Source organism: Bos indicus, chromosome 4 (assembly GCF_029378745.1).
Source record: "Bos indicus isolate NIAB-ARS_2022 breed Sahiwal x Tharparkar chromosome 4, NIAB-ARS_B.indTharparkar_mat_pri_1.0, whole genome shotgun sequence".
NCBI classification, from domain to species: domain Eukaryota; kingdom Metazoa; phylum Chordata; class Mammalia; order Artiodactyla; family Bovidae; genus Bos; species Bos indicus.
The window spans coordinates 49080056-49106204 of NC_091763.1; the positions used below are offsets into that span (position 1 = coordinate 49080056).

Sequence of the window (26149 nt, forward strand, 5' to 3'; positions counted from 1 at the left end):
TCACTGGAAGGACTGATACTGAAGCTGAAGCTCCAATACTTTGGCCACCTGATGTGAAGAGCTGACTCACTGGAAAAAGACCCCAATGCTGGGAAAGACTGAGGGCAGAAGGGGATGACAGAGGATGAGATGGCTGGATGGCATCATTGATTCAAAGGGCATGAGTTTGAGCAAACTCTGGGAGATAGTGAAGGACAGGGAAGGCTGGCGTGCTGCAGTCCACAGGGTTGCAAAGAGTCAGACATGACTTAACAACTGAACAACAAAACGTGTATATGTTTAAACAAGCACACACCTACACAGTTTTTTTTTTTTTTTTAATTTTTATTGGAGTATAGTTGCTTTACAATGTTGTATTAGTTTCTGCTGTACAGCAAAGTGAATCAGCTATATGAATATATATCTCCCCTCTTTTTTGGATTTCCTTCTCATTCAGGTCACCACAGAGCATAGAGTTCCCTGTGCCATACAGTGCTTTCTCATGAGTTATCTATCTTATACATAGTATCAATAGTATATATATGTCAGTCCCAATCTCCCAGTTCATTCCCCCTCCCCCAACCCCGGTGTTTATGTGTTTGTACTCTTCATCTACGTCTCTATTTTTGCTTTGCAAATAGGTTTAACTGTACCATTTTTCTAGATTCCACATATATGCATTACTATTTAATATATTTTTTTCTCACTCAAGAAAACCTCAGGCTCGCTGTACTGTTTGAATTTCATGTTGGCAGATATGGGTTGTTGTCTTCTGGCATTAAATGCTCTTTGCTCATTTTATTGAATGAATTGTGAAAATTGGTGTAATAAATTGTCACTAATTCTTTACAATTCTTGTGGTCATTGCCATCCTACTGCAGTTGTTTTTTTATTGCAAGGTTTTATCCAGTTGTTTGCCATATCCATTTGTGGTCAAAAGTTTAAATTTTTTTTTGACAGGGTCATATTATGTTTGATGGCATTCTTTAGTAAGTAAACAAATATTTTTGTGAGTGCCTTCTGCTAAATACTGTATATTATACAAGTATGAACTACTAATGCATGCTATCCTCTAGGGGCATACTTGGAGAAAATATGTTTTGAAAATATGAATTAAGACAGTGCTATCTTAAATGTAGATCTGAAAGAGCAGTAATTACCAAGAGGAATGAAGGAAATGAACATTTATTGAGGGCCTGTTATTTAGCAAGCAATAAGAAGCCTTCACAGATGGATCTCCTATGATCTTCAGACCAATTCTGCAAGGAATGTTATTGTCACCATTTTACTGACATAGAAACTGAGCTTGAGTAATCTTCCAATATCACACAGCAAGAGTTGAGATTGGAACCCCATTTTGCCTCATCCCAAAGCTCATGCTCTTTCTCTACTACATATATTACCTGTTGGAAGCATGAGTCAGAGAAGCCCTGACGGGGAAAATGGCACATGAACAGAAGCCTTGATGGGTAGGTAGGTTTTTAAGGTGGGAGTAAGAACTGCAGATTCAGGCCTAGTATTTTTCTCAACTGAGCGACAGGTGGGTGTTAAATCTACTGTCAAAAAACTGTTTTCATGTACTAGTATGACACAGTTTGCTCAGAGTAGTGTAAAACCGCTAAACATTCTTTTAGATGTGAGCTGAACATAGATGTGGAGAGAAAAAAACAAGACATGAATCTTTTAGTAGAGGAGCGGTTGGGAGGAGCAGGCCTATAAGCTGAAAGGATATCCACTGCAAAACTGTCCTCAGAAGAGAAGGAAGGCTGCAGAGATTCTCTAGAACAAACATTCCTATCCAAATGGGTAAATACATCACCAGGCTTCAAAGGACAGAGTGGGGAAGTGCCTTCAATCAGTAATGTTCAGTCCTTGTAGTCTTGCTTCCTTCTTATTCCCCAAATCTGTCTCTTGCCGTTTCTGATAGTTTTTGGAAAGCTGGGGGCCATACTTAATAAGGCTCAGCTGTGGTAACATGTTTGGGCCATTTTAGCAGCTGGTAGGGAGAGGAGAAAGCTGGGACCGGGAGAGGCTGGAGTTCGTTAAGTCTGCTAATGATGCTTGAAGGCCAATCACTCACTTTACTCCAATAAACAAAAGTCAAAGAGCCTTGGCTAAACATCAGGCTTGCTTGGTGTGTGCATCAGTATGCTAAGAGGTCTAAAACTGCCCTACTGACCTTATTGTCAAAACCTATCTCCAATCCATATGTATAGGCAATAATGAAATTGCAGCTAACATTTAACACTCATTTAATAATGGGGCAGGTGCTATATTGTTGTCTCACTTAACCACCTCATGAAGCAATGAATATAGTAACTACTCTGGTAATAAAAACTATCATTTTATGAGGGCTTACTGGGTGCCAGTAGGTACTAAATGCTTTAGATAGAAAATAATATTTAATTCTCAAAGTAGCCCTACAGGTAGGTACTATTATCATTCCCACTTTACAAATGAAGTTAGCCAGCCACGAGATTAGGTAATCTGTCTAAAGTCTTACAGCTGTGTTGGGCTTAGAACCCAGTTTTTAACATCCAAGTCCATATATCTATCACTACAGTCCACTACCTTTCCTATTCATATCTACTTATCAAACTTGTTCACGTTTAGTGGACACTGTCCTGATCGGCTCTCTTATTAACAGATCACTCGCGCTTGCTGGCATTTTGGCCATCACAGGGAGTCTCAGGCTTCCTGGTCAATTGTTCTTACAGGTTAATAGTACTGACTTCCTCCTACCCACACTTAAGATCGGCTCATTGTTTCTGAATCTACCTTGCTGAATTGTGTTGTTTTCATAAACATAACATGCTAGGTTTTGTCTATATGCTCTTTCTGAACTGTTACTCTGAAATCTTTTCAAGGCTCTCTATAATCAAACCTTATTTTTCAGTATTCCCAAACATGGACCAAAGTGAAGCTGATCACTGTTCTCTATAGAAGCTATGACATCTGTGACCTTGCTCTTTCTGGTTTGATGTGCCTCTTTCATTTCTCTTCTCACCTTCAAATGCAATCCTGTTCATCAAGATAAAGTCAGTCTACCTAACTTCCCTCAGCTCATACTTTTCTCTGAATGTAGGTAGCACTGCATTCTCCTGAAAGACACAGAATGTAATTCCATGTTTTTAATTATTTCTATAAATGCTAGGCTATATGGTTCTGCATATAGGAACCATTATTTATATGTTTTTTTTCCTTCTGTGGTCTTAGGCACTACAGTGTTACAATTAAAAGAGCATGTGGTTAAGACTTGGCATTTCCACTGCAGGGGGCAGGATTTGATATGTGGTTCCAGAACTAAGATTCCATAAGACTGCAGTGAGGGGAAAAAACAAAAAAAAACATTAAAGAAATGAAAGTTATTGCCCTTGATCTGCCATTGAGGAGTCTCAAGCTCTCTGACACATACATCCTATTTTTTTTGTAAGTAAATAGTGCTATGTATTTAAATGCAAGGTCATCAAAACACCTTGAAGAGCACTGACTAGCAGATGTCTGTCAATAAGATGAAAATATGATATATACCTTGGTGCTTCTGATTGTCCATTACCATGATGTTTCATTTTTATAAACCTTAGGACAGTACCAAGCTATAAATTAAGTATAAATGTTGACTTTCAGTAAAATTGTGACTGCTTACAGCACAAAGGTTAGCAACAATGGATACCAGAGGGCAGTAATAAAATGTTACATACAATTTCTCTTATCATTTTTGAGGAAGAAATTAATTTGTCATATTGCCACTGTACTAGTAAAGTAAGGATATAGTTAAGGGGAAAGTGAATATAGAGCACAGATGCTATAGAAATGCATAAAAGCACGAGGTCAAATCAAATAATTTAAATGTTTACCTAACATTTTAGCAATAAGAAATCTAAACATGTGAGTTTCCTTTTAGTAAATTTTCATAACTTGAAGCACCATAAAATGCTGACATAACTTCTGACTTACATATTAAATTACATAAAACACAGTTTGAAGACTTTTTAAAAAAAATTCTAATTCTTTAAATAGCATCAGCAGACACTAATATTATTATTCTGAACCTGGATCTGCATCAATCTGAAGTATGACTGAGTTTATGGCCATACCACCCTGAATGCAACTGACCTTGTCTGAAGGATGGTTGATAGGCTAAATATGAGGATCAAAAAAAATTAAAAAAAAAAACCACTTTCTAGGTGACAACTACTTTCTTTTACACACAAAATTGGTGGAAAATGCTTGATTTTCATTATCAGTATTGTATTTAGAGAAACAGGGAGGTATGGAAGAAAGGTTGTTTCCTCCAACTTGCAAAACACAAAAAATGCCCAGCAATTGAAAGCATCTTGAAAACCACTTAGGGATACAGAAACTTACATTTTAACAAAAGCAGGAGTAACTCTGAATCACAATTGTCCTTAGTTGTGAATGCACCTAAAAACTTGTCTATAAAGCTGCACAAACGGTAAGTCTTTTAAAAGATCCCACCAAAACATTCACCAAATAACACAGAACACTTACAGTATTACTCATCATTATTCTTCCAAGCTCTCACTGGTTAACTATACAGATAGAGCACATCGCTACACATAACTTGACTCCGAATTCAGCACCATGAAACCGCTTCTCTAAGAGGTCGACACAATAATCTTTAATTGATCTAGGAACTCTGGCACTGAAAGCGTGCATAACACAAGGTAATGATGTCGTCACCAAGGGACGACAAGAATAGAACCCAAATCCCTTGACTCCCCAGCTTGTGTTTTCCACTAATTGTGCTCCTTTCTACTCATTCGAGATCATCAAGTGTGAAGGGCTGGAGAAGGGAGTGGACACATGCGCCAGGGTCGCGAGGTGGAGACGGCCCAGAAGGTCCTCAGGAATCACTCTTTGGCACTTGTCTTTTGTTTCGGCTGAGAACGATGAAAGCTGCAGCAACCACCAACCCTTGGGACCAAGAACTGGAACTAGGTACTGCCCGTGGCGGTAACTTGTCTCTTCATTTTAGGCCTTTCCCCTTTTTCACGGCTCCCTCGCGGCCAGCCCTAACGTTCTCTCCCCATCCTCAGCTCTACTCCGCACTGGAGTCCCCGCTGACCTTTATTAAGAGTCGGCTGCGCCGCATCCGTCCTCCACCTGGCCCCGCGTACAGTCCTTAGGACAGGAGTTCTAGGGGGAGGGGGAGGTTTCCCTAGAAAATGAATGCTAATCAAGCGTTAGAAATGGGTTTCAACTGTTAGCAACTTGAGAGATGGGAACCGGGGTAGATACCCAAGTCAGCTCTGCGTGGGTCTGTGCAGCTCATCACGGCAAAGCAAAATGTAGACATATATGCACAGAGCTTTTCTCTCTAGCTGGTAGCCTTACACAGCTCAACCGTCCCCTAGGCAACCTCCCGCTGGAGGACGCTTTCCGGAGCGCGCGTGTTTACACTCTTCCTTGACCGGGGGTGCCGGAGAACGTAGCTCGCGGACTCTGGGGGATTCCAAACCGTTACTCCGCCCGCCGGGGTGGGGACAGCCCAACGGCTGAGCCTGCGCAGTTGGGCTAGGTCGGCACCAGGGTCCCGGCCGGGGGCACTACAAGTCCCAGAAGGCAAAGCTCCGCGCGGGGTTGGGGGTGCGGCGGTGCGGGGCGCGGCGGCCGCCTTACCTGCCGCGAGCTTAGTCCTCCGGCTACTACCGGCTCTCTCCCTCCCCCGTTCCCGTCAGTCTCCGCTCCACATTAAAAGGCTACTTCCTCTGGAAGCACAAGAGAGGAACCTTTAGCAGCCTCTACACTGACGCTCCCCGCGTACTCGCTTTTTCTCTCTCTGCCCGAACTGAGCCTGACTCCCTCACCGGAGTCGGCTAGCGGACGCAAGAGAAGGGAACTTTTGGAGGGAACCAACCTGGTTTCACCTGACCACACTTCCGCCTCCCGGGCTCCGGAAGGTACCGCGCACGCGCTCCCTGCGACTCCGGCGCGGTTGACTTCCGCTCCCACTGTGCCCTGCGAGTCGAATCATGGATCACACTGGTAAGGAGGCGGAGGCAGTGGGGGTCCAGGTTCCATGCCCCCTTGGCCGGCCGGGGACGGGTCGCCCAGCGAACGTAGAGGGGTTACATTCGCCTTACAGCACTGGGGTGTGGCGGCGAGGAAGGAATGTCACAGACCCCCTTCCCGTGTCCGGCGAGGGCCTGCTACTTCCTGGCCTACCCTCGGATGTGGTACCTACAGCCTCGGTGCCGGCAACGGCAGCTCCTTCTGAGCCCGGACCCGGCACCGCGGGAGGCGCGGGCTTCGCGGAGAGGACAGAGCGCCGGCAGTTTTTCCCCTCATTTGGGGTGCTCTGCCCTGCGTTATGGGGACTGGTGGGTAGAGTCTGGGAAGTCTCATTACGCTGGGAGTCGATGTGATAGAGTGGGTTAGAGACTTCCTGCTGTTTCAGTCAGATTTGGGCGGGTGCTGCGGTGGTCACTGCCTGTCGTTGTCTCTCCGGTGTTTCTTGGACTAGAGGTGGGAGAAGGGAGTCGGATATGGTTTTTGGAATGATACCGGGAGCAGCTTTTCTGCTTAAGCCTATAGCATGCCCCGCGCTTCAGCTGTGGTCCTTAACCACCACCAGTCTTGAGCTTAAAATCAAGATATTCTCATCACTTTCTCCAAGTAAGAATGACTCCATTCTTTCTTAAGTGTTTTTTGTCTTTTGCTTCCTTGCAGTTTTTGGATGTTGAATGAGTGCATTTGGAGTTAGATACTGCTCCGTTCAGTTGTATCAGCCGTATTACTAGTAAGGTGATAAAAGGCTTTTTTCCCAGTATCAAGTATTAGTTAGGATTCCTCAGTCATCAACTGTCCACTTAATTTCATATATATATATATACACACAGACACACATACACGTATGTATATACACATATTCTTCTAGGCCTGGAGGTGGAATGGTAAACAAGATGAACTGGGTACCTGTCCTCATGGAAGTTACGTTCTATTGGGAAAAGCACAATGAACAAGTTTTTAGAAATACAGATTATGAGGGCTTTGAAGAAGACATATGGGGCTGTGGAAAGTGGAAGCTTCAGAGATGGTGATCAGAAGAGTCTTTTTAGGAAAGTAACATTTGTAAGCTGTGATCTGATGGATGAGAGGAATCCAGCTTGGCGTAAATCACGTGGAAAGCGTTTATAGCACGTACTAAGACTCTGAGGGAGGAAAATGAAGAGAAAACCAGTCAGCTGCACTTATGTAGAGGGAAAGAGCCCTAAGATAAGATTGGTAAGGAAGGCAGGAGTCGGGTGGTGCAAGACTTTGAAGTCCATGGTAAAGATTTGAGTGTTATTTTCAGTGCAATATGAAGCCATTGAACAGAAGTAGAGGAGGAACATAATCTCTCTTTAAAGTGTAATAGGCTGTTGTATGAAGAATGGTGTAAGAGAAGGAGGCAAGATAAATAGAAAATTTAGGAAGTGGTTGCAATAGACCAGAAGGGAAGCGTGGTTTAGTGACGGTGGCTTGGTTTACTAAAAACAGGAATGGGCAGATTCAGTGAATATTTTGGTGATAGAACTCAGGCCCTGGTGGATTGGTTTGGAGGCATGTGAGAGAAAGGAAAGGTGTGTAGGGTTCTAGTTTGAGTGGTGTCCTTTACTGGAGGACTTGGGAGAAAAATACCTTTTTTTTTTTTTTTAAATGGAGTAGAGGTAACAAATGGGAATCTGGCAACAAGACTTTGAACTGCTAAGTATGAGGTGTTTGTTGGGACATAGAAGGGGAGATGTCAAGTGGAAATCATAGGGCAGTTTGTTTGGAATGATTTTAAGGCGTGAGGATGGATGGGATCACTTAAGGAAAGGCAAAACAGTAGAGAAGAGGGCCTAGCAGCAGGCTCTAGGGAACTCTAGTATTTGGAGGTTTTATGGAATTGAAACCGTGAAATCTTGGTGTTAGAGAAGCAAACGTGCCACGTTAGTGAAATGTTTCTCATTTGAGCCTGTTACTGGAATTGGGAGTCGAGCACTTTTCACAGTTTATTATGTTAGGAAATTGTAATGTGGGTTGGTGTGTATCTGAGTATTTATTATCCTACTTTCTAAGTTAAAAGTTGCCTAAGAAAGTAAAAGTCATCCTAACATGGAAATATTCACTAATGAACTGACCACTTGAAAAAATAGTTCCTACTCAGATATCCCTGCTGCTTAGCATGAGCCTCTTTTCTTTTTTTGTTTTTTAGTTAATTTCCTTATAAGGCAGTGTCCTTAGCAGTTTCGTGTCAGAAAATGGTATTAAATGTTGTACACTGATTGTGATTACAAACCTTACAAAATATTCAAGTTTTTATGATATTCATAAATGTGAGTTTGGTAATTGAATCACAAATAAAATCATTGGGAAATGAGGACGTGCCAGATAGCCAGTAAATTGAACACATTATGTCAGGATAGGCATCTCAAAAGGAAAATTCTAATATCAAAGGATTAAAAGAGGCCCCTGGGGAGATTGATGGAACTCTTGAATGTTATGCAAAAATGACTGGTTTTGGGAATGTGCTGAAATTGTCAGTCATAAAAAGAAGGCTATCCTGTAGTATTGTAATAGAAAATTACTCTAAGAAACTGCTAATTAACAGTTGATTGAGTCTTTAGCCATTCTAAAGATTAGCACTTAGTTGTAACTGTAACCTAAATTTTGTAAAAATATTTCTTGATTCCTTTAATTCAAGATAAGATTCTGCACAAATCTTTTAAAAACCTATATAATACAGTATTCCGTATTAGGCCTTTTACAGTGGATTTCACTTCATATGAGTGGTTACCTCCTTAATTCTCACTTTCTATAATATCCAAGGACTTTTGTTGTTAGGGTTTTAGGATTTTTAGTTGTGATATTCAAAAGTATACTTTGACTCATAATAAAAACCTCCCAAGCCCCAAGATAAACCCAGAGTGATGTCACTATTAACAGCTTGAACTTGGAGTCTGAGGCAGGCTGCAAGATGTTAGAGGGCAGTAGGCTCTTGAAAGTCATAATTGTGACCTCAGATGTCTAGGGTAGTGTGAAAAGGACTTGTAGTAATGAAGTGTTGTTTCACCAAGGAAAAACCGTTCAGAGTTCTTTTACTGTCGGAAAGACAACATTGAACTGTCTCTGATAAGTTGCTATTTTTTTAATTCATTGAAAAATCAGGAATTACCTTCTAAGCAAAAAAAAAATCATTCTGTCATACCTTTTTGCTATTACATTGTTTGTAGGTACTTTAAACAGCTAGAGTCAAAGCAGATGAAATACATTATTATCTTTTTGCTACTTCATTGCTTGTAGATATTTAGCAACTAAATGCAACTAGAGTGAAAGCAGATGAAAGCATTATCTGATTGTTGATACATTGAGAGTTAAATCAAGTATTGATTTAATTGATTGTTGAAGTATGGAGAGTTAAATCAAGATGGATTTATCCTAGTTTAAGATTCTCAACTGTCCATGTATTCCCATTCCCATGATTTTTTTTTTTTTGCAGGTTAGCTGTTACGAAAATAATAATAGAAAGCAGACTGAAAGATATTTAAATTAATAATTAAGGACCGATTTTGAATTTTGTTCTGTGTATTATTGAGAAAGAGTGCAAATCGATGTGTAATTCTAGTATTCTTGGAGATGATTACTGCTGGGTAGAATACTACTTCTAAATTTGACTTTAGTGAATTTAATGTGGATAGTTTGGTTATGTCTCTGATTGTGCTGTCCTCTGCAATGGCAGTTACATAGTGTTGTTCGCTAATTGTCATGTTTAAAATGTTACTGTTTTAAATTATTTGCATTTCCCACTTCAGGACATTTCCCTTTCTGTTTTTAGCAGATAAAGGTAGATATTTTCTGGATTGTAATATGTCATCATGGACTTGAAAAAAGGTGGCTTTTAATCTTAAAATAGAGTCAGTTCTATGAAATAATGCTCGTATTACTCATTGGATATGAGTAAATTTATTTCATAAGCTAGTAACAGAGACATAGAAAGTGTCAGTTGTGTAGGCCTAGTTGAAGTACAGAAGTCTTGCATCCTCCTCACCCATAATTTACCATTACAGTGCTGACTAAGAACAGCGCAGTCACCTGTGCATCTAGAAATGGTATAGTACATTAGTGTGTGTGTTTACTACTAAATTGTGTGGTAATTTTTAGTATATTCCTGACTGCTTCTTAGAAAAATTATTTTATACCGAAGAGGATAATCACATCCCTGAAACTAACTTCATTTTCAGGGTATTATTGATTTAATTCTACCATTGTCAGTGTTAGTTTTGTGTTTCCAGTTTTATTGATTGTCCGGATGTAGATGCAGATTACTAAATTCATTGAGTGCCTACTTTGCATGCTTGATGGAAATGATGGTTTTCTTTCTTTTTGTTGTTCTTTCTTTACCTTTTATTCCTTCTTTAAAAAAAAATCTTACAGTTGCTAGACAGTTTCTTACCTTAGGCTGATGAAGGATTTTATGTTTCTATAAACCCCTCTTCAACTACATGGAAAATTTTATTGTCCATCCTCTTAGGGAGAGGTTCTATAGCTTTTGTCAACTTTTTAAAGGGCTCCATGTCTTAAAAAGCATTGCTTTAAGAGTTTATCCAGAATAGAGAAAATTGGTACTTGAACTTACATAGCCTAGTATTTAAAATCAGATACTGAGCCCTTCATGATGTTGGGTATATTGCTTTAATACCTGTGCCAGAATAACCTTCAAAAAGAAAACCTAAAAGAAATTACAACTTTTTTTCCTAACATAGACAATGAGTTACAAGGCACTAATAGTTCTGGATCATTGGGTGGTCTTGATGTTCGAAGACGAATTCCTATAAAGCTCATCTCCAAACAAGGGAACAAAGCCAAAGCTTCACCTCGAACTCCAAGGACTATAAACAGGATGCCTGCAAAGGCTCCAGCTGGTGATGAAGGTAATGTGTTTAACAGGTCCAAAAGTCTTTCTTTTATATCTGATTCCACCAAATAAGCCATGTGATTTTATTTACTTTTAGCCACCTCTTTTTTTATCTTAAATATTCTCTTCTTCAGTCTTTTGACTTCTCATTTTGGCATATTTTACTTTCTATCCCTTTATAAATATTTTTGATTTATTTTCTTTTGTTGTTGAAAGTAATACTATCTATTGTTTAGAAAGATCTAAACAGTATCGCAGAAAACATAATACTAAAGTAAAATTGTTCTCCCATTTTTATTCCCCCCTCAAATAATCCCTGGTATGACATTTTCATAGTTGCTTTATCACTGCCCCCCCCACCCCCCACCTTTTTTGTAAGATGCATGTGAGATTCTGCCTTCTCAGTAGATTCAGATGTATCTTATTTAAGAAAATGGGTTTAGGTATTTCACTTAAGGATGTACCATACTTTAACAATTTTTTTAAAACATTTTGCTGTTAGAGACAATTTTGCAGTAAATGTCCTTATTTATTTAGTATGTATATTTTGTAGAATACACACCTTAGTATGTATATTTTGAAATTTAAATTTTGCATGAATTTGGGCATTTTTATAACTTGGTGGATTTAGAATGTATGCATTTTAGAATTTAATAGATTGTTGTCAAATGGTTCTTAAAAAATAGTACGTCACTTGATACTCCCACGCCAATATTGGTACTATTATCCTTTACAGATTTTTGTACTGATACACATTTCTTTAATTTATGAGTAGTGCTGTATGTTTTCATAGTATTGGTCATTTCTTTTTTCTAGGCTCTATCTGTTCATATCCTTTTCCCATTTTTTTCCTGTTTGATTGTCTTTCTCTTGATTTTTATGAGTTCTTTGTAGATTAACAAAATTGGCTTTTGTTATATGTTGTGTATATTCCCAATTTGTCTTTTGAATTTTATGTATAAAATTTTTATTGTAGAGAAGCTTGACAATTCTTTGTCTTTTGTACTGAACTTCTGGGTTTTATGTTATCCTTAGAGAGGACTTTCACCATTTCTTGAGTATAAAACAGTTTTTGTGGTCTATGGGCCAAATCCAGTGCTGTTTTTAATCAATAAAGTTGTATTGGAATACATGCATGCCCATTCTTTTACGTATTGTCTGGCTGTTTTCGGGCTTCCCAGGTGGGTCAGTGGTAAAGAATCCACCTGCCAATGCAGGAGTCTCGGGTTCGATCTCTAGGTTGGGAAGATCCCCTGGAGTAGGATATGGCAACCTGTTCCAGTGTGCTTGCTTGGAAAATCCCATGGACAGAGGAGCCTGGTGGGCTGTATATAGTCCCTGAGGTCACAAGGAGTTGGACATGACTGAGCTTAGGGCACCCAACACATGGCTGCTTTCACACTATATTGGCATAGTTGAGTAATTGCAGGTATGGCAGTATTAATTGGTCTTTGGGCAGATAAAGTTAGATAAAGTTTGCTGATCGTGGCTTTGGAACTTTTATGGATATATATTTGGTTGTTAAAACAAAAATGGGGTGTGACTTGAAGTGGGAGGGGATGAAGAGATATCTGAGAGGAAAGGGCTAGGAAGGGGATTTTAGCTTTTTTGCATTGTTTTACTGTTACACAATAATTTATTTATACATTACTGTATAGTTATAAAAAATTATTTTAAAACTGCTGCTGCTGCTGTGTTGCTTCAGTCGTGTCCGACTCTGTGTGACCCCATAGACGGCAGCCCACCAGGCTCCCCCGTCCCTGGGATTCTCCAGGCAAGAACACTGGAGTGGGTTGCCATTTCCTTCTCCAATGCATGAAAGTGAAAAATGAAAGTGAAGTCGCTCAGTCGTGTCTGACTCTTAGTGACCCCATGGACTTCAGCCTACCAGGCTTCTCTGGCCATGGGATTTTCCAGGCAAGAGTACTGGAGTGGGGTGCCATTGCCTTCTCCATTTTAAAACTAGAAAGGCCAAAGACAGAGTACCCTAGGTTACTGATGGAGCAGCAGCTGCTGCTTTGTTATCTATACAGATATATGTATAGTTTAATGATGGGAGTATAGGTTGAACCACTCTGGATAATGATAATGTACTGGTGATTTTCTTAGCTCTTGTTCTGCTCAATAATTTTCTGAGTTTTAGATAAGTAGAAAAATTAATTTTCCTTATTTTGAGTTTTTGATGACAGCAGCTTTTATAAGATATAAATGGGCCATCTAAGAGCCTAGGGTCACTCAGATGTAACTTAGAAGAACTCTACATTGGTGTTGCAGGTAATTAGATAGCAGTACACTGGTGTATCAGTATCAGCCTCAAGAAATTATTGCATCTGTGCCTGTGTGTCTGTCTGCAGATGTTAACCAGTTCTAGGGCCAAAAGTCGTGAGAAGCCTGGCATATTGGAGGGATAGATTTGTCTTCTCAGCTTTACTTTAGGTAATTGAATTCTGCTTAGAATCCCCATCAGACTGTTCACTGATTTTCTTTTCTTTTGTATAAGATGAGAGGATTGCCATCAACTTTTTAATCAGGTCAGAGAAATTGAGCATATTTGATCTTCATCTTGAACTTTATTGATATTGATACATACAGTGTAGGGGAGGAGACTTGTAGATAGGATATAAATTTTGCTATTTGGGTGAATAAGAAAGGTTTTAATTGAAATGATGAAGTATGAGTATGTTGAGGTTTCTAAAATCAGGTTCAATTTAAAGTTGAAGAAGAGGTTACCTAATTTTCTAAGTGATAAGAAGAAAGCCTGCAGAATTCTTTGTTAATCCTTTGGCACTAATACCAGTTACAATGTAATATCACTTTTATAGATTATCAGAATAAATGACAATCAGTATCTTGTGTAATAATCATGATGATAATTATTAGTAGTTTTATACCAGAAATAGTCTGGTGGGTTAATATGAGCCCTTGAATAGGAGTGAAGAGAGCAGAGGTCCCTTCCTAGCTCTGCTTCTGTGTGTTGTTATGGTCTCCAGTACTGCAATATTCTCAGGCATGAGAATTGGACTGCATGGGTCCCAGGATCATTTCTAGCAGTTGTTTAGTAAGACTTGATTATGCTGTTCTTAGAGGAGCTTTGAAAGGTGTCAGTGAACAGGTCTGTTTTGTCCATGTAAAATACAGGTCTATGTACCTGTATTTCCAAAATGAAATTTGAGATGTAAAAAGTTAATAGGTAACATTTTGTTTTCTCAGAAGGATTTGATTATAATGAAGAAGAACGGTATGACTGTAAAGGGGGTGAACTGTTTGGAAATCAACGAAGATTTCCTGGACACCTTTTTTGGGACTTTCAGGTATAAGTAAAAATAAAAAAATTTATTAGAACAATGAAATATTTTAAATACTTTATTAGGACAATTTAGATTGCATAAAGAATAGTGCGAACTTTTATTATAATTATATCTTTCATTACCCATAAATCGTTTGTTAATGCCCTATTTCACTGTTTCCAAAAATAATCTGAAGTAATTTTCAGTGATGTCAAGTAAAATCAATAAGTAATAACACTGTCAAAGGGGGAAAAAACCCAAAACTGATGGTTGCCCAAATAATGTGGCATATGTGGGAATTATATCAAGAGATCTTCATTTCTAATTGTTTTAGTAACTTTTATACTAATTCATTGTGTAATTTATAGACATAATTTTTAGAAATGCTTAAGGAAATTTTAATTATTTCAACAGATAAACATCTTAGGTGAAAAGGATGATACTCCAGTTCATTTCTGTGACAAATGTGGATTACCTATTAAAATTTATGGGCGAATGGTAAGTATAACTAAGTTAAATTCTGTTTTTATAAATTTATATATTTGTGTAGAGATGAGGACTCTGAAATTTAAGTAGATAGATTTATTATTGTTTAACAATAAAGTTTATAACGAATAAGTATAAAATAGCTAAGGAACATTTGGGGATAATATGCATTTAAAGAATTATCTTGACAGATTCTTGGATTGCTTGTAAAAAATTAAGGAAACTAATTTCTTTGGATGGTTTGATCCTTAAGGAAAAAAAAAATTTTTCTTTAATAGAATAAAATCAGTATTTCTAAAGGCTAAAATTTTTAATATAGAACTGAATTAAATATTATTTATGATTTCTGAGTATTGAATTCTAAGCACTTAAAATACAGCCCCAACTGTAATTTTATAGTAATTTTGATAATATAAAAAGATAGTTTTACATTTTTGTTGGAAAAAGTTGAATTTACTGTTAAATCTGTGGTGGTAGAAGCTGTGGATTCTGCACTGTTGCTTTGCTGTGTGGCATAACTAAATAACAGTAATGAATTATGAGTTCTAAAATAGTGTAACATTATTTTACTGTGTCCTTCTGATTTATTTTTAAATATATGTAAGTTCATTAACTTAAGACTACCAGGGAAGAAGCCTGCTTATATTAAATGTAGAAGATACTTGTTCTTTCACTGCCATGAAATACTTCCTGGAGATAACAGGATTAGGTGAAACATTGTACAGTATTCTTCAGGAGCTTTTAACCTGTAGGGACCATGAATGTGCATGTATATGTTTTTTTGGGGAAAGGGCCAAAGTTTTCATTGCATTCTCACAAAGAGCTTTGTGACTGAAAAAGGTTAACTGTTGCTTTTATGTAATTAGTACTTAATAAATGTTCATTTTAACCAACAGTTCTCAAGTGCCTTCTATGTCTAGGTCACTGCACTCACTGTTGCTTTTTATCGAAGTATTTTAATTTGCTCTAGAATATTAACTGTAACGTGTCTCTGTTCGCAGATTCCATGCAAGCATGTGTTTTGCTATGACTGTGCTATTTTACATGAAAAAAAGGGAGATAAGATGTGTCCGGGGTAAGATCATCATTAAATTTTTAAATAATAAGGATTGTGATATAATGATTTATGATCTAGGTTAAAGGTGAGGGTATGATATAGACCAGTGGCAAGATGTCAAGTGTGTAGACCTGGCTAATGTTTCTCTGTGAGCCAAGAGTTGACTATAACCTTCTCCTTAGGATAGGGCTAATTAGCTATTATCAGTTAATTCACATTGGCCAAAATAACAATAATAAATACATCACAAAGTTAGCATTGTAAACCTAAAATATTTTCTCATTTTAATGGGATGCTAGAGAGGTAGTATCACGTAGTGATTTAGAGCAAAGACTCTGGAATTAGAATTACTGGATTCAAATCTCTGTTTTGTGATTTATTAACTATGTCACATAGATGATTTCTTTATCTGTAAAATGGAGCTAATAATAGTACTTACCTCCCTGGGTTGTTATTAGAAGTAAATGAGTAGCAGATAGCAAGTACTATGTAAGTATAAACTTTTATTTATTGACTTCAAATCTGATTATGTCTTTTTTTTTTTTTAATTTTATTTTATTTTTAAACTTTACATAATTGTATTAGTTTTGCCAAATATCAAAATGAATCTATCACAGGTATACATGTGTTCCCCATCCTGAACCCTCCTCCCTCCTCCCTCCCCATACCATCCCTCTGGGTCGTCCCAGTGCACCAGCCCCAAGCATCCAGTATCGTGCATCGAACCTGGACTGGCATCTCGTTTCATACATGATATTTTACATGTTTCAATGCCTTTCTCCCCTGATTATGTCTTGAGTACATCTTAGAACACCTTCATGTTCTAAGACAGGCTCAGACACGTTAAGATCATCGGAAGGTGTTGATCAATAGTGATCTGTTTGGGAATGGTCTTAAAGGATCCAGAATAAACTATGAATTTTTATATCAATTCAGAACCCCTGATAGAAGATTTAAGAAAAATTTTGAGAGAAACTTCTTTGGAACAACTGTAGGCTTTCTAGGTCGCTTATAACCTAAGTTAGAACCTATCCCAAGGGTTGTAGTATTAGTTGATAACAAAATTATGGACAGTTGTAAGGGATAATTTTCTTTTATGGTGTAGGAAGATTGGCATCTGTGGGAGAGAATGAATGATTCATTAACAAACCAGTAAGAACTAATTCTCTTAGCATATTTTATTAGCCCTTTAAAGTCACATTAATTTTATAGTGTGAGTTTAAAGAATATTTTCTCAATATAATTATAATTCAAAAGAATTAGGAAATTGAAAGTGCATATTCACTATTTGCCTCATTTTCTGTAGTGCCTAATTTTCCAACACAGTGTACACCCACTTAAATTCTATAGTGAATTTGATTGCCTCATTGAGATAAGGGATTTTGGATGTTGTAAAACACCACGTAGAGGACACCAGAAGGTTTTCTCTTTTATGTAAGTGTTTTGATGTTAATATTTAAAAGGGAATTTAGTTTTCAAGTTTTTCAGTGTAACTTCAGTAGGCATATCACTGGTTGGCTGTTAGGGATATTAAAACATAAGCTTATCTGGATTAACAGACCTGGGTCAGAAAGTGAAGAAATGACAACCCAAATTAATGTAAATATTATATACTAATGCTTAAGCATCACCCAAAGAAATGCCCCCCACCTCCCAATCCTGTTACTGTGGAGCTATTTCAGAGTTTACAGCAAATTAGAAGCAAAAAATTAGAAGTGTGCCAAATGGCCACTAAAGGGAGGCCTTCTAAGTATGAAGTAGTAGTACCAGCCTTCAGTGAGGAAGGAACACTACCACCACTCAAAATCAAGAATATGGAGCCATTTGATACAGGTTATATGACTTGGCCTGCATATTCAATGATGATAGCTTATACATGTTTAGTGCTTAACTAATCATTAAGTCCTGTCATTTTCACTGTTTCATTGATGTTTCAAACGTTCTTTTAACTAGTTCAGTTCAGTCGCTCAGTTGTGTCCGACTCTTTGCAACCCCATGAATCGCAGCACTCCCGGCCTCCCTGTCCATCACCAACTCCCGGAGTTCACCCAGACTCAGGTCCATCGAGTCAGTGATGCCATCCAGCCATCTCATCCTCTGTCATCCCCTTCTCCTCCTGCCCCCAATCCCTCCCAGCATCAGAGTCTTTTCCAATGAGTCAACTCTTCGCATGAGGTGGCCAAAGTACTGGAGTTTCAGCTTTAGCATCATTCCTTCCAAAGAAATCCCAGGGTTGATCTCCTTCAGAATGTACTGGTTGGATCGCCTTGCAGTCCAAGGGACTCTCAAGAGTCTTCTCCAATACCACACAAAAGCATCAACTCTTCGGCACTCAGCCTTCTTTACAGTCCAACTCTCACATCCATACATGACCACAGGAAAAACCATAGCCTTGACTAGACGGACCTTTGTTGGCAAAGTAATGTCTCTGCTTTTGAATATGCTATCTAGGTTGGTTATAACTTTCCTTCCAAGGAGTAAGCATCTTTTAACTAGGATGAAGTCTATATAAAAGCATTATGAGTTAAGGTTAGATGTTATAACCCATTTTACAGATAAAGAAATAAAGTTTAAATAACTTCTCCAAGATCTCAGAGCCAATATACTAGATCCCAGTTCCAATTCCTAGTTCAGTCTTTCTGTTGTTTCAAGAAGCCTTCTAAAGTCAAAAGTGTATTAAAAAATAGTGAATGAAGAAGAATAGTTACAATTTGACCCTGACTCATTAAGAAAATAATTGAGTTAAATTTAGTGTTTATAATTTAGAAAAGTAGGAGTGTGTAATACTTCATATTAGTAAATTTGACAATTCAGGAAGACCCCCCTCCTTGAAAGGACTCTTGGCATTCATGGTTTGAATTTAAAATATTGTTTAATATTAAGAACCTTGATGGTTAGGATGATCCTGTTTATTTTTGTAGTTCTTGCAACACCTTTCACTTAGTATCTTCTACTTAGTATTATTTGCTCAGAAAATTGCTTACTGGTCAATAAATACTCTACAAGTTTGCATTTTGTGATTCTGACAAGATCCTTTGGTTTGCCCTTCCTGGAGTTTTGGGGGTTTTTGCACACAGATTCAAAACATAGAATTGTTTGTGAAATCAGATAAATTCTAAATCTTGGTAAGAAAAGGGTTTTGCTTCAAACATACTCTGTTTGATAAACACTTAAAATTTTTTTCTTAAGAGTTTTGATGTTGACAGAAATGCTGATGCTTAATAGCAAACAGACCATAAAGTGGAAAAGATTAAAGGTTCACTTACATTAACTATAACTTTTAATTGTGAACTTTTTGCAGAGTTTTCCATAATAAAATTTAAAACTAGTCATATCTTTGAAATTTAGTGCATTGTTTTTAGTCTATTTTTAGTAAATCAAACTTTTTTCCCTTCTAATTTAGCTGTAGTGATCCTGTGCAGCGAATTGAGCAGTGTACACGAGGTTCTCTCTTCATGTGTAGCATTGTTCAAGGGTGCAAGAGAACATACTTGTCTCAGAGAGACTTACAGGCTCATATCAACCACCGCCATATGAGAGCTGGAAAACCTGTTACCCGGGCTTCACTTGAAAATGTTCATCCTCCTCCTATTGCCCCACCACCAGCTGAAATCCCCGATCGTTTTATCATGCCGCCAGACAAGCACCATATGAGCCATATTCCGCCAAAGCAGCACATCATGATGCCACCACCTCCTTTGCAACATGTGCCCCACGAGCACTATAATCAGCCACATGAGGATATTCGTGCTCCTCCAGCTGAATTGTCCATGGCTCCACCTCCACCTCGCTCAGTCAGTCAGGAAACCTTTCGTATTTCAACAAGAAAACACAGCAATTTAATAACTGTCCCTATTCAGGATGACTCAAATCCAGGTGCTAGAGAACCACCACCTCCTGCCCCCGCACCTGCTCACCATCATCCTGAATATCAGGGTCAACCAGTGGTCTCGCACCCTCATCATATTATGCCTCCACAGCAACATTATGCACCACCCCCACCTCCTCCACCACCAATAAGCCATCCAATGCCACATCCTCCCCAGGCCGCAGGTACTCCTCACTTGGTGTATAGCCAAGCTCCACCTCCACCAATGACCTCTGCTCCACCACCAATTACCCCTCCCCCTGGACATATTATTGCCCAGATGCCACCTTATATGAATCATCCTCCTCCAGGACCTCCCCCACCTCAACATGGTGGTCCACCTGTAACTGCACCCCCTCCTCACCATTACAACCCCAACTCTTTACCCCAGTTCACTGAAGATCAAGGAACTCTGAGCCCTCCATTTACACAACCAGGGGGAATGAGTCCTGGTATATGGCCTGCACCAAGAGGGCCACCTCCTCCTCCACGAATGCAGGGTCCGCCTTCTCAAACCCCACTACCTGGACCACATCATCCAGATCAGACAAGATATAGACCGTATTACCAATGATAATAGTATTCTGAACTGATGATATGATGAGGAAACAAAACTTATATGTATAGTCAATCTTTTCTTTAAGCTTTGACTGTTCGGGGAAGGAAAAGCGCCTCTTACTGAGGTGGCTATACAACACTTAGGGTCTTGTCTCTTAAAATGGTTTTAAATCTTGACCTTAGGATTGATTTCAAGTACTATACTGTAGTGCAGTTAAGTGGCTCAGTTGAGCACAGCTATATTTTAAGAACTTTGTTCCCCTAGTGTGGTAAATTGACCCAGAGGTAACCATTTGTAAGAAGAAAAAAAATTGAAAACATTTTTCCATTGTTACACTTTCAAAAGTACGTCCTTTGTTAAACCCAATGTTTAAGTTTTTCTTGTGATACATTTTGTTAACCTGTGTAAAAGGATTAAACTTCAATATGGTTGTAAAAATGCTATTTTTATGTGAACTTAAGTGCAGCCACATACTGTTTTTTAAACCATATGTTTTACCACTAATTTCCCAAAGTTACAATAAAATCCTAAAAGTAAAAATCTAATAGAAATTTACTGTAGGGCAGACTGTTAAATGGTAGAAAATTATTTCACATTTTAGGCACTGAAATTTTGAGGTATATTAGGTATATAATGCACTTCACTTGGATGCCTTTTCATTTATAGGCAGCCTCAGGAGCACCAAAATACATTGAAATTCCAGTACTAAGAATATTTATGTCTGTAATGTTAAGAGGCATTGCTTGTATTTTTGGAAAGATAGGGCCAAAGTAATCAACTCTGTAGGCTCCAAGCTGTTGGGGATGTTGTTACTCATTAATGCTTTTTACCGAATGGTTGGAGTCATATGATGCATCACACTTTAATTAACCTTAAGTAACATTTTATAGAACTGTATAAGTGGTATTCTTTAGATGAAGTGTGTTCCTCTCTGCTCATTGTCTGAAACTAAATATTTAGGGCTGAATAGGCTTTATGTAATTCCTCATTTCATGGTAGAATTTGATCCTGTACTTAAGTGGATTCTTGTTTATTGGGTTTTAAAGTATAATTTGAATGCCATGGAGGAATTTGAATACTGTATTAATGAAGGATGTTCTTGTAATCACATACTTGCGTTGCTCAGGTTTCATTACTGTATGATAAGGTGTTTTTCTCTAACTTAACTATTACTGACTTCCTGTTTCTTTTATTGGTTAAGCAGTCTAAAACTTGGAACATTTTTTTAGCAGAGTCAACAGTGAAGACTACCAGATGATTTTGTATTGAAGAGAAAAGTAATGTCTAAATTGTGAATTTCAATGCATTATAAGGTGCCTTCGGAGTCAGCTTTTGCATTATAGGGGCTTGTTACAGTCCAGCTAAGATGACCACTTACAGTTTATACAGAATTCATATGTATAAATCAACATTCTTGGGATATTACTATATATCCTTTGAATACACCCCTGTGAAGTACTTCCTCCCCCCCCAAAATGGTGCATAACATAAACATGAAATGTGTAGTATACAGATACCGTTTATTATTAAATAGTTTATAGTGTATAAATTTAGAACATTTCTTTTTGACAAGAGGTGAACTGATGGCTAATTTACCATTTAATTCTGTCAGAAACAGGCAAAGCAGTTTCTCACTTTGGATAACTGATACAAAGTCATCTATAAATTTAGAGCTGAAATAATATAAATGGCCCTTTCAACCATGACCAGCTGAAAATAATACACTTTTTTTTTAAGTGAAAGTACGTGATTTTTCACACCTAGCAATTTGAGAGTTCAGTGTTAATGTGGTGTTTCTAATGAGAAATTGTTATTAGAAGCATAGGAGTGAAATAGTGTGAAATGGTGGTGAGTGTGTCTATCATATTACTGTAGGTACTTGGACTGGTGCAAACTTGATTACCTTTAATGGCCCTTTTTAGGAGCTGTTAAAATATTATTGAAAATTCAGTACCAATAGTTTGGTTTCATGTAATAGGAAATAACAAAACTCACTTTAAAGCTTCTCAGCTATTTATGAAGAGCTCACCTGACTTAATTGAAATTCACTAGAATGTATTGAACAAAAAAATGTTATCACGGTAAAATTCCACATGTTAAGTCTTGTAGGCTTTAAAATATTTGGTTAGGTTTAAGAAATATGTGTTATGCAGGGAGGCAGTTCAGATGAATGTGTTGTAGCAGACAGTTTTTTTTTTTTTTAATGGTGTTAGACTTGAATTCATCTAGTTATTGTTTGAATGAGGGTGGGTGGGTAGAAGGATAACAAAATTACTGTTAGTGTTTCTTTCCTTAAGGAAAAAGATGTGAATCCCAGCCTTATTTCAGGGAAGCCTTTGAAGCTATGATGGACGTAAGTCTAAATTAAATGTATGTATGTTTCATTATATTGCTCTTAAAAGACTACTGAGGTGGCAGTTTAATTCTTAAAAACAATAAAATGAAAGCATAAATACTATTTTGCCTAGGTGAGTTTTTACCTAATGATGACACATTTGGGAGACTGCAGAATTTTCCACGTCGATACAACTTTTACAGCAAAATTTCACGTTTTGGGAGATTAAAACCAGCAAGGTGAACGTTAATATTTCTAAAGTGGCATGCTTGTTCAGAGTATAATATATAGTATTGGAGAAAATTATCAGTTGCAAAGATTGTAAGAAACTACTTAATATTCATTTTGCCCTGTAAAAAACCACTTGCTCAAGTTATTGTATAAGAGACTAACACTAAAACGCAAATGGAAAAGATAATTTGACCGTATTTTTAAACTTGAAATAGGTCATTTTATGATATGAAGTATACAGAGCTGCTTTTGGCTTTGTTCTGATGTACTCGAAGGGTATCTTTCATACGTCTTTTTGGAAAAACCATGTAAACTTATTTTTGAAAAAGCGTTAATGGAAAAAAAAAGTATGTGGAAAAATCTCAAGTACCTGAAACCAAAATACACTTTTCTGATTATTAGATCAACCATCAAATTGGTATATTGATGTTAATTGAGGCTTGACATAATCATACTATATTCTAACTGAAGTGGATTTATTTTTCTTTACTGGTTTGTAATTGTAATCTGTTCAGTTGTGGCCTAGACCAAGCAGACTTTACGTACTACAATATATGCACGATCTAATAAAGCAATATTGGATATACTAGACTTAAAGGGGAAAGAGAGGTAAGCCAGGTAAAATACTTGGTAATAATACTAATAAAAATATTTGAATTTTCAAACATTTTTTGTTTTGATTCATGCCCCTTCAGTTTTCTGACTTTGAGGGGAAAACCGTTAAGGCAGAATTGTTAAAGCAACATTTTAATATTAAACTTTAATTTCCTCATCTCCCATTTGAAATTTTAGGCATTACAGAATCACAGGATTTAAATGAACAGTGGTGGGTCATGAGTTTTTATCACTTGGGCAGGACCGCGTCTTTCTAAAAATCTAGCCTATGTCTTCAGAATATCCTTTTTCAAGTCTAAGTTAGTTGTAAGCACCAACTTTAATACTGTATTTAAGTCTATTTCTTATTAATCTAGTCTTTTTTGGTGGCTCAGTCAGTAAAGAGTCTGCCTACTATGTGGGAGACCCAGGTTCAATCCCTAGGTTGGGAAGATTCCCTGGAGAAGGAAATGGCAACCCACTCCAGTATTCTTGCCTGGAGAATCCCATGGACAGAGGAACCTGGTAGGCTACAGTCCGTGGGGGTCACAAAGAGTTGGACACGACTGAGTGACTTAACACTTTCACTTTTTCCTGTTAATTTACCTTTGAAATTGTTCTCTGTCTTCACATTGAAAAATCTTACTCCCTTTTACTTTTCTTCCTATGTGTTGCTTTCAAAACCTTTTAATTTTTTGTTTTAAAATTTGTATTCATTTCAGTTATACAAGCAGTAAGTTTTGGGGAGAAATATGTCATATTACAAATAAAGATCCCCTCGACCACCACCATAATTTTCCCTTCCAGAGATAACCACTGTTATAACTTTGGTGTACAAATCATGTTAGTTGCAGAGCTGACAACTAAATAATAGGCTTCATGCTCTGGTTAAGCACCTTAATAATCCATGGTAAGTAGTATTTCGTGGCCTGTACTCAGATACATACTGAACATCCATCATGTGAAATATATTCATTTATATGCTAGATGCCACTTCAAATTTAAAAAATTTTATATTGGAGTATTGTTGATTAATAGTGTTACATTAGTTTTGCGTATACAGCCAAGTGATTCAGTTACATATATACATATATCCATTTTCAAATTCTTTTCCTGTTTAGGTTATTACAGAATGTTGAGCAGAGCTCCTGTGCTATACAGTAGGTCCTCGTTGGTTATCTTAAGTATAGCAGTGTGTACATGTTGATCTAAGCTCCCAGTCTGTACGTACCCTTCCTGGGCTTCCCTGGTGGGTCAGCTGGTAAAGAATCCACCTGCAATGCAGGAGACCCAGGTTCGATCCCTGAGTTGGGTAGATCCCCCGGAGGAGGGAATGGCCACCCACTCACGGTATTCTGGCCTGGAGAATTCCATGGACTGTGTAGTCCATGGGGTAGCAAAGACTGGGACAAGACTGAGCAGCTTTCACTGCCCTTCCTCACTGGTAACTAAGTTTGTTCTCTTTCTGATTTATAAGTTCATTTTTTCTATTTTTAGGTTTTGCATATAAGTGATACATGATATGTATACTTGATCAGACACCATTCTAATCACTTGGGATGCACAAGTCTGTAGAGACAGATGACCAATAAATTTCATTAAATTATATAACATGCTAGAAGTGTGATAAAATCACACTTGTCAGGAAAGTAAGAATAATGTGGTGTTGATAGGTTTGCGATTGTAAATCGAGCAGTCTGGATAGGATTCATCGAAAAGTTGACATTTGAGCAAAGATTTGAAGTAGGTAAGAGTTAACCACATATATATGTGGAAGAACTTTCCAAGCAGAAGACAGAATCTGAAGGCTTTAAATCTGAAGGCTTTAAAGAAGCCTGGCATTCTCTGAGGAATAGCACAAATGAGTGAGTAGTAAGAAGAGGTCAGAGAGGTAATGACAGTGGAATGGAAAGATCACAGGCTTCCTAGGCCATTGTAAAGGCTTGGACTTTATTCCTCTGACATAGCAAGCCATTGTGAAGTTCTGAGCAAAGGAATGTAATGATTGGGTTCGATTTCTACACGTAAATTGAACACCTATATGATGGACACGGGTATATAATGATGAACAAAATAGATATGATCCCTGCCAATTAGGAGCTTATATTCTAACCCCTAAAGTTAGTAGTCCCTAAGTTTTCCTCAAAAAATTTTATGTTCTTTTTCAAAATACAGTGGCCAGGTAGAAAAAAAACATTAAAAAATATTACAAAAATGTAATATATATATACAACCATAATGAGAGATAATTTGATTCTGGAATTAATGTTTGCTAATTGCTTTTCTGGGTATTTTTAATTGTGCAGTGCTAAATAAGTGACTTTGGAACATATCTGTAGAATGCATCTATATTGTTCCTGAGTTTAGTCCTGCCTTGTGCTAGATCATTTGAGATAGGTTTTTGTTTCTCTGGAGAGAGAATATTTCCTAAAGGTTAAGAGCCTGAGCTCTGGAGTCAAGACTGTCTGGACTGAATTCTGGTTCTACTACCAATAGAACTAGCAAGTATATGCAATTTGGACTAATTATTTAATCTTTGAGCCTTGATTTATTTTGCTTTTCTGAAAAATGAGGATAAACGTAGAACCTACCTTATGGGGACTTTTTTGAGAGTTAAATGAGTTGGTTCTAGATATAAGGTAGAGTCAGTTGAATTTCCTGACAGATTTTTCAGCTTGACCAGCTGGAAAACTGTGGAGTTGGCATTAACTGGGGTGGAAAGATGCTAGTAGAGCTGATGAGGGGGAGAAGATCAGTAGATCAGTTTTGGCATGTAGATGTCCAGGTGAAGATGGCAGGCAAATATGAAATATTCCTCTTTGTTGGTGGTCAAGCTTGCATTTAAGACAT

The 26149-nt window shown here is 37.7% G+C and overlaps 1 protein-coding gene and 1 long non-coding RNA gene across 6 annotated transcripts; one reads left to right on the plus strand and one right to left on the minus strand.

Annotated features, from left to right (window-relative positions):
• Positions 1-1148: 1148 nt before the first annotated feature.
• LOC139182702 (uncharacterized) lies at positions 1149-5938 on the minus strand. Its single transcript, XR_011566226.1, has 2 exons — positions 5861-5938; positions 1149-5711 (listed from the first exon to the last, which is right to left on the minus strand). It is a non-coding gene; the product is annotated as an uncharacterized lncRNA (long non-coding RNA).
• CBLL1 (Cbl proto-oncogene like 1) lies at positions 4175-23370 on the plus strand. 5 transcript variants are annotated; one of them, XM_070787754.1, is made up of 6 exons: positions 4175-4941; positions 10731-10898; positions 14093-14193; positions 14584-14667; positions 15657-15730; positions 19116-23370. In XM_070787754.1, the coding sequence occupies exons 1-6, from the start codon at positions 4893-4895 to the stop codon at positions 20152-20154; spliced, it is 1515 nt and encodes a 504-aa protein (XP_070643855.1). In that variant the 5' UTR covers positions 4175-4892; the 3' UTR covers positions 20155-23370. The 5 variants fall into 5 exon arrangements, with proteins under 5 accessions (XP_070643855.1, XP_019814245.1, XP_019814246.1 ...); XM_019958686.2 differs by lacking the exon at positions 4175-4941 and adding an exon at positions 5709-5988; XM_019958687.2 differs by lacking the exon at positions 4175-4941 and adding an exon at positions 5709-5988 and having other exon boundaries at positions 14096-14193.
• Positions 23371-26149: the final 2779 nt, after the last annotated feature.